An 8,196-nucleotide genomic window follows, 5' to 3' on the forward strand; every position below is an offset into this window, starting at 1 on the left:
GTGACAATTTGCATTTTAACCTTGATTTGTGCTTTGAAACATTTCAGACCACATTTGTTTTACACAAAGAGAAATATTGTTGTTGTCAGTATGTACAGCATACTAGACCTTTTGTTTATCTGATCTATCTGTTGCTACATGTCCACTTGAATGGGTGCAATGATGGCTGTGTGTTTTAGTAGTAGACATACATATTTCTCTCAGATGAGATAAGTGTGGGGACAACAGGAACGTGCAAAGGGAGGCCCATTATTGAACTGTAATACATATCTGTAGGATTGACACTGCTGTAACGTATATTAAATCAACCAGAGGGCATTGACCCTGAGGGAAGAATATGATTGTTACAGTGATCGTTTTGTTCAGGGTGATTGACCTCTTTGCACAGTCAAATACTATCTTGACCCTCTAAACCGGTGGAGTGTGTAGACCACTGCTGCCACTATGCATCCTCTCCAAACAGCTGCTGGCAGGAGGACAACTGGCTTCTCTTGTAATCCTCATTCTTCAGGGATGGATCATCGCAGCCACAGGGCTGACTCATAGGCCGGGCTCAGTTTAAAACTGCTGGAGCACTCTGAGATCAGACAGTATGCTGTGGGACTGTGCACTTCTCAGGCTCTGAACATTAGCCTTGGATTACCGAGAACCTGAATATGGACTACACATGGATGCTGCTGCTGTTGCTGCTCAACGTCAGAGGAGTTATTTGTGAAGTGGCGCGATGGATAGAATTTGATGAGGCAAAGGTAAAGGTGTTTTTTGTTACTTTTTAAACATGCATTCACAATTATAATTATCTTAACAGCAAGTATATACATGCATAAACAGTGTTCTTTTAAGTGAGCCGTATTGTCTGCCTCTGCTACACAGGCCTATTTGACGCAGTATGGTTACCTGAACAACCCCGCTGATCCGCAGGACCCTCGTTTCCTGGAGGAGGTCATTGAAGCGCTTAGGTAAAATAGACTAATGTCATTTCAGGGGAAAGATACATGGCTACTATAAGTTCATGTCAGAGAAAGAGTCAAGGAGGATGTGAGCAGCCCTCAATTTGCAGATGTTTGATGTTCTTGTCTCTAGGGTTTTCCAAGGGGTGAATGATCTGCCACCTACTGGAGAATTAGATGAAGCCACTCTGGAACTGATGAGACAGCCACGATGTGGCATGGAAGACCCCTTCAACCAGAAGCAGCACAAATACAGACTGATGGGTGAGGCAAGACAATAAGGTGTAGATCGGTCCAGTGTTAAAAATCTGTGTAGTTTTAACTTTAACATCTGTGGGACATGTCGTCACAAATTGTCAAGGATCAATATTATGACTTTATTATTATTATTATTATGACATTAAAATGTCAAAAAGGATAGTATATTGTGTCACTAACAAGTAATCAATCAATCAATCATGGTGTCGTAAACAAGTTATAAAAAGTAATTAAAATGTCATGGTAACATATACATCATAAAAAAAAATTGAAGTTGTGAAAAAAGCAGAAAGTCATTAAAAAATCATAAATCATAAATGTAAAGTATATTCTTGAAATGTAAAAAAAAGTCATAGTAGGCCGATTGTGTTCCATTTCATTCTCACCGACAAATATGGAAAACGTTTTAATTTGATTATAGATACAAATTTAAAAAAAGCATTCTTCTCTTCCAGGTCGTTGGAGAAAGAAGAGTCTGACCTACCGCATCCACAACTACACACCTGACATGAAGAAGGTAGAGGTCAAGATGGCCGTTCTCGCTGCCTTCAAGTACTGGAGTGATGTGGCGCCTTTGACCTTCAGAGAGGTCGCCTATGGCAGAGCAGACATCCGGATCTCCTTTCATAAGAAAGACGGCTCCTGCCCATTTGATGGCCCTGGTCAGTTTCTTATATAGATATGTAGATATAGCTACCATTGTGCCTAATATCCCTCGAAACACAAACTTAAATTGTTCATGTGTGCCACCTGCAGGTCATGTACTCGCCCATGCTGAGGCACCAGAATCTGGTATTGTGCATTTTGATGAGGATGAGTTCTGGACTGAAAGAGCTTATTATGGTACTAATCTGCGTCTTGTGGCTGCCCATGAAATTGGCCATGCCCTCGGCCTGGGCCACTCTCAGTTCAGAAGCGCTCTGATGGCTCCAGTCTTTTCTGGTTACCGCTCCAATTTCAGGCTGCATACAGATGACATCAGAGGCATCCAGGTGTTGTATGGTGAGTGCATCAGGGCCCACTGGACTAAATCAACGCTGTCAATTTTGTATCAAGTGTATTATATTTGTGAATTTGCATTAATCGGTTCCTATGACTTGACCTGACACGTTATATGATTGCATGACTTTGAGTCATTGTATTTTATGTAAAAAAAAAATAAGGAAAGCATAGATCCTAAAACTTCTCTGTTTTATAGGTAAACGCATCACCAGCATCTTAGCCAGTCCAACAACCCCAGACAGTCTGTCTCCCACCGAAAGCAGCCGTGATACTGAGAGCATCCCTGACCCCTGCACTGCCACACTGGATGCCATCATGTTAGGTAAATTATAGATTAGCTGCATGTTGCTCGAGTAATTACAGGAGAAGCCCCACCTGTTTGCATTGTAGTCAACTTTTTTTACAGCAGAATCACAAATTGTGTCACAGAGTACCCCACTGTATGTTTAATCAGGTCCATGGAGGAAAACCTTTGCTTTTAGTGGCGATTACGTCTGGACGATCTCTGATCTGGGACACAACACACCGATGAAGATTAACAGGCTGTGGACTTCACTCCCTGGAAACCTGAATGCTGCAGTGCACTCTCAAAGGACCAACAAGACTTATTTTCTTAAAGGTACAGTTGTTCAATACTTCTGTCATGCGATCTCCAGCTGTGAGTCCAGAATTTAAATGTGTGACTATTTGTACTGTTTCTGGTCACAGGCAGTAAATTGTGGAGGTATACCATGTTCTTGCTGGACTACGGCTACCCCAAGCAGGTCAAACAGATCCCTCCTAATATTGATGCAGCCCTTTACCTGGAGAAGAACAAGAAGTTGGTCTTTATCAAGGTATCAAAACATCTAAACATGTCAGTGCGTCTTCAGATATTCTTCTTGCATAAATGTTGAGTTGTTATCTCTGTTTGTCTCTACTGTCTGCCTGTGTAGGGTTCAGAGCACTGGCAGTGGGATGAGTTGAGGTACACCGACTTAAGTGTCTACCCCAAACCGGTCTCGATGCTCTTAACTGGAGTGCCGTCCAGTCCAGACGCAGCCCTCACCTGGACCAATGGCAACATCTTTTTCTTCAAGGGAGATGAGTACTGGCGTGTGAATAAGCAGCTGAGGGTGGACAGAGGATACCCGCTGAGCAAGAGGGAGCGTTGGATGCGATGCTGAGGGCCCACCATCAGGGGGCAGCATGCATCAAGTGGTCCACGGCAGGGGTGCTGGTTCCACTCCAGATGCATTGACAACCAAGCGACTTTAACAGTCACTGTAAATTGAATCTACCATGTAAAAAAGATTTTATTTCACTTGATCTGATTTGAACCAAACTACTCCTTCCCTCTGTGGCAGGCGGATGTCTGTGAGGCTTACTCCTTCAGCCATGAGTGTGTTTCTGTGTCTGGGAGAATTATCAGCTTTTGTATGATCTCAAGGAGAAATCAAGGGAGGCCTTCTGTCTTTCTCTCCAGCATATGTGTTGAATTAGGTGGGTTAATACTTTCAGTAAGATGTAATATGATGGGAGTGTGCACTTCCTGTTCAGAATGTTTTTTTTAGTCAATCGTGCAACTCTTTTATACATTTGTTCAGTGCTCTTAAACAATAAAATGTTACTAGACACTTCGATCGTATCATGGTCTGTGAGAATTCACGGATATGTGTCCAGATTAGTTTTTACAGTTCAAATGTAAAATGTTCTACAATTAAACAATGAAAATTAGCGTTCATTAGGATGAAATGCCAGTCTGCATTGTGTTTTCTGCAAAAAAAACAAAAAAAAACGTTGGAGGCGCCGTGACAACCCCAACCAATTACAGAGTAGGAAATCCTCCCCATGACCTCTTTATTGCTCATGCAAAGCCTGGTGAGTAATGCTGCCAGTGTTGCTAAGAGCCACAACAGAGAAACAGTGCAATTAATCTGACTCAATCAAAAAGTGAAAACTGGTTTTGTATGAAACACATTTATTTATCTTTGCAATTTCTATCAACAGTTATATACAGATTCAGGTAACAAGTGCATTGTCCCTGCAAAATTCAAACATCACAATGGATAATTCTTCAAAAATCTACAAATAACAACCAACATGCTATTGTTTTTTTTTTTGTCCTTTTTTAACCCTATCATGTACTTGGTCAATACATAAATTAACTGATAAAAAGTTCACTCCACAAGCATACACCACAGTCTAAATTCTTCACCTACTCTATTCTGACGGGAAATACAAAGTATTTTTTTGCTTCACGTTGTCATACATGTATCAATCCGTCATATTTTACTCTCTCACCAAACCAAACTCCATTTCAACAAATACACAGTCATTTTAATGAAAACTTTCACAAATCCTACGAGCACACAGTTAAACAGGTAAGAAAGGTAAAAACAACACTTCATGGCAATGACTAACTTTTTAAGTACAGTACATGTAATGTAAAACAAATTCATTTGTCACTTCACTACCATAACAGCTACACAACTGTTTTTGAGGCTCGTACTTGCTATTTATGTATTAAATACATCATGAAAAAAATGGAGGACCTTACTTTGTTAGTAACTGTTTTTAAGTGTTTCTCTGAGAAACACAGTAGTTGTAGTGGTTATATTATAGCTTTCACCAAACCTCTCACTTCTCCCCAAAAAGCAGCATTCTCTTTCACCAAACAATCCTCTTTTTTCAAATCAATTTAAGGACACAATAGACCTTTAGCTATCAGTTTGTTGGTTCGACTCTATGTTAGGAAGACAAAGTTGGAGAACCAGAGAGCTCTACGAAGTCCCTTTTGCTCAGACCCTGACGACTGGGGTTGTGGCCGTGAGAGGTGCGGTGGACCCGGTGTCGTAGTCCAAGTCGATCATGGTGTGGTTGCCGGTGCCCAGGCTGCTAAGGGAAGTGCCGGTGCCCATCTGTCTGTCCCGCAGACTTTGCAGGTAGCTCTAAGAAGAACAACACATGGAGAGATGAGTCAGGTACACAAAAACAGGGGCGTCAACTTGACAAGGATTTTGTTGCATCACTGGTATAACTGATGGCATAAAAACACAATAATCTGCATCTACAGCACACAGTGTTGGGTGACACTGACCGGTGCCAGTAGATCCCCAGCGTAACGTTTCACTGGGGTGGGTTTACGGCGGTACGTGCCTTCCTGCCCACCTGCCTGCTGTCGCTTCTTGGCGTCCTTCTCTCGAATTCGCATCAGCTGGACTCTCTTCTGTCTCCGACTGATAACGACTACAAGGAAAAGAGAAGATTCAAAGGCAGCGTCATTAAGCTAGAATTAGACTTTAGACATTTTTATGAAGTTGTCATACTCAGCATATGAATTCTTGAGTTATGCCAAAACCGTATTTTGTGAGGTGACTTTGACCTTTTACCACCATTACTAATCAGTTCATCCTTGAGTCCGAGTGGAATTTGTGCCAGATGTAATGACATTTCATGCAGGCATTTGTGAGACATCCCGCTCACAAGAATGGGATGGCCGTGTGGTCACTGCCGACCTTTGACAACCAAAATCTAATCGGTTCAACCTTCAGTCCAAGGGGACCTTTGTGTCAAATTTAAAGAAATTCCATCAAGTTATTAAGATAAAGGGACAACTTGAAAAGTAAATGCCACAAGTCATTAGTACTTAGTATGTCAAAGAAAGTCATGAAAAAGCAATAGTTATAGTATGTCTTAAAAAGGTAATTGTGTATTATGTCATCAAAATGTTACAAAAAAGTCATAGTATATGATGTCATGATATGGTATGGGGCTACTGTGGTAGAGTAGGGTTGTCCTTCAATCAGAGGATCGGTGGTTTGAGCCCCGGCTCCACTAGTCCATGTTGATGTGTCCTTGGGCAAAGACAATTAACCCCAAATTGCTCCCGTACTTTGAGCTTTCGGCGAGTGAATGTTGTACGAATGTTAGTTAATCCTGAAAAATTATAGTATTCTGTCATTTGTAAAAAAGAATGTCTCAAAAAGTTATATTATAGTATATTATTAAAAGTCATATGCCATACAAATTAATAATAAAAAGTCAGAGTAAAGTATGCCATAATTTCTTTTTCTTTAACAATTTTTTTGTTGTTGCATTTATTAGGCTTGAAAACAAGTGATGTCACAAATTGGCTATTTAAGTGACATTCCCACACAACAGGGCCCCAATGCCTGTTTTGGTGTGAATGCAGCCTAAGTTGCATAACTGTCATAACTGTGAAGACAACTTTTTTACTCCTCTTTTGTTAAGTGTATTCCTTAGAAGTTGGACTAATATGTTCCTAAATTCCCCCTACAACAAAACTCAAAGGGTCATGCTATTTCCTCCTTACCCTCAGTGTGTGAGAAGCTGTCGTCCGTCAGTTTCCACTGGACCAGTACTCCTATGAGGCTGAGGGCGGGCCAGATGCCCAGAATGACCCAGCTGTACCAGCAGAGAGGTGGCCCGGGTGTGAGGCGCAAGCATTCATATACATGCGTGGCCAAAACCAGCATCTCCACAAAGTAATCAGCACATACTGTCATGATAGCTGCCCCGAACACAGCCGTGGAGAGCATGGTGAAGAGCTTTTGCCACTGCAGTGTCAGCACAGCAAACAGCATGCCCGTTCCCAGAAGGGAACCCAGTGGGACCCAGACTGTGATCGGAGTATAGAACTGCTGAGCAACCAGTAAGGCGGCAAGAGCCAAGAGGAGGCCCAGCAGCAGGCCGGTCATGAAGAGTCCGACGCTCCGCACCAGCATAGTGACCAGACCGCACAGCAGGCCGATACCGAGGCCGATACCCGCACTGGCCTCCACGCTCAGCTGGGTGTCCAGCACATGCTCCTTGTGACACAGCAAGAAAATGATGACGGAGCCGAACATCAGACCGGACAGGAACATGACCGCCTTGAAACAGCGGTAACCTAGAAGAGGAGAGAGAGGAGAGATCTACGATGAGGAATAGTTATCCTTTTATATGAATATCATGTCCACAAGGTTTAAGCCCAACAAAGTGGTTTTGTGTCAAATCAAGTGCAGGATTAGTCAACTTGATCTGATATATTTAAAGGCTGCACTATGAAACAAAGTAGTGGAATGATGGTGGGTCATGTATAGAGATGTTAACTACAATCAACAAGTAAGCCATCTCGCTTCTTTCTCATCTTTATTAAGTGTTGCACATGCACAACCCAATATCGCATCCTCGCCGATACCCAATCCTGTATTTTATGCTGTATCTGAGGCATTTCCAATACTGGTATCAATATCTGAGCAACTTTAGTTAAGTAATCCCAAAAACATTCAGTTTCAGCATCCTTGATGTCACGGTATGTGAGCCGGCAGGGATCCTCACCAAAGAAGCAGTAGATGATGCCAAACAGGCAACACATGGAGCAGATGACGGCAGGGATGACATCATACTTCCTCTCTATCTCCAAACTACAGGCGTCGACCTCGGCCGTGCCTGACCCGGCCCCTTCAGAGCTCAGCCCAGTGGGATCTTCCATTCTGAATGTGCGAGGCTGGAGGTCGGCACAAAGGTGGAACTTCTGGTGGCGTTATCTCAACCCCATCAGAGCGGGTCAGGTGACTGTAAGAGAGGAAACAAAGAAAGTGTGTCGTGTCCTCATCAACACGGAAAACTAAAGTACTCCAGGCGTAAATGTGAAGTGTGAAATCCGAAGGTTCACTGTGACTTTTTCATAGCTTCGCTTCATATGTGCAGCTGTCATAGACTCAACACACAAAGCTATGCAACTCTACCATCACACAAGCAACTCATTCACTCACTATAATGCATGTGCCAGGACCCCGGTCCTTATCTCTGCTCCCCCAGACTCATTAGGGTCGTGAACTCTAACAGTTGTAAGTGGTCGGTCATCTGAGACGAGTAAATAGATTTACTTTATCAGATTTTAACACAATTAAAAATCTAACTTTAATTGCCCTTTTAGAATTAAACAGAAAGTTTTTAAGGAATTTTGTTTCATGCTGAATTACCGGTAGGTTTTTTTCAG

At 42.4% G+C, this 8,196-nt stretch overlaps 2 protein-coding genes across 2 annotated transcripts; one reads left to right on the forward strand and one right to left on the reverse strand.

Annotated features, from left to right (window-relative positions):
• The first annotated feature begins 622 nt into the window (after positions 1-622).
• mmp19 (matrix metallopeptidase 19) lies at positions 623-3,853 on the forward strand. Its single transcript, XM_079217917.1, has 9 exons — positions 623-749; positions 874-959; positions 1,084-1,214; positions 1,664-1,870; positions 1,965-2,210; positions 2,407-2,532; positions 2,665-2,829; positions 2,919-3,046; positions 3,146-3,853. Exons 1-9 carry the CDS (start codon positions 657-659, stop codon positions 3,374-3,376), a joined length of 1,413 nt encoding a protein of 470 aa, XP_079074043.1. The 5' UTR covers positions 623-656; the 3' UTR covers positions 3,377-3,853.
• Positions 3,854-4,163: 310 nt separating this feature from the next.
• On the reverse strand, positions 4,164-7,686 carry LOC306736303 (transmembrane protein 198-like; the record flags this gene model as incomplete). The annotated part of the gene is made up of 4 exons (XM_079217920.1): positions 4,164-5,140; positions 5,290-5,438; positions 6,526-7,101; positions 7,533-7,686. 4 exons carry the CDS (start codon positions 7,684-7,686, stop codon positions 4,991-4,993), a joined length of 1,029 nt encoding a protein of 342 aa, XP_079074046.1. The 3' UTR covers positions 4,164-4,990.
• Between the last annotated feature and the right edge of the window lie 510 nt (positions 7,687-8,196).

Source organism: Taurulus bubalis, assembly GCF_910589615.1.
Source record: "Taurulus bubalis genome assembly, chromosome: 5".
In the NCBI taxonomy this organism is placed as follows: Eukaryota; Metazoa; Chordata; class Actinopteri; order Perciformes; family Cottidae; genus Taurulus; species Taurulus bubalis.

Excerpts from the sequence above, each read along its gene's own strand:
- mmp19 (XM_079217917.1), top strand. The coding sequence starts at position 657 with ATGGACTACACATGGATGCTGCTGCTGTTGCTGCTCAACGTCAGAGGA. Across the intron at positions 1,215-1,663 it reads GCACAAATACAGACTGATGG|GTCGTTGGAGAAAGAAGAGT; the intron begins GTGAGGCAAGAC and ends CTTCTCTTCCAG. Across the intron at positions 1,871-1,964 it reads CTGCCCATTTGATGGCCCTG|GTCATGTACTCGCCCATGCT; the intron begins GTCAGTTTCTTA and ends TGCCACCTGCAG.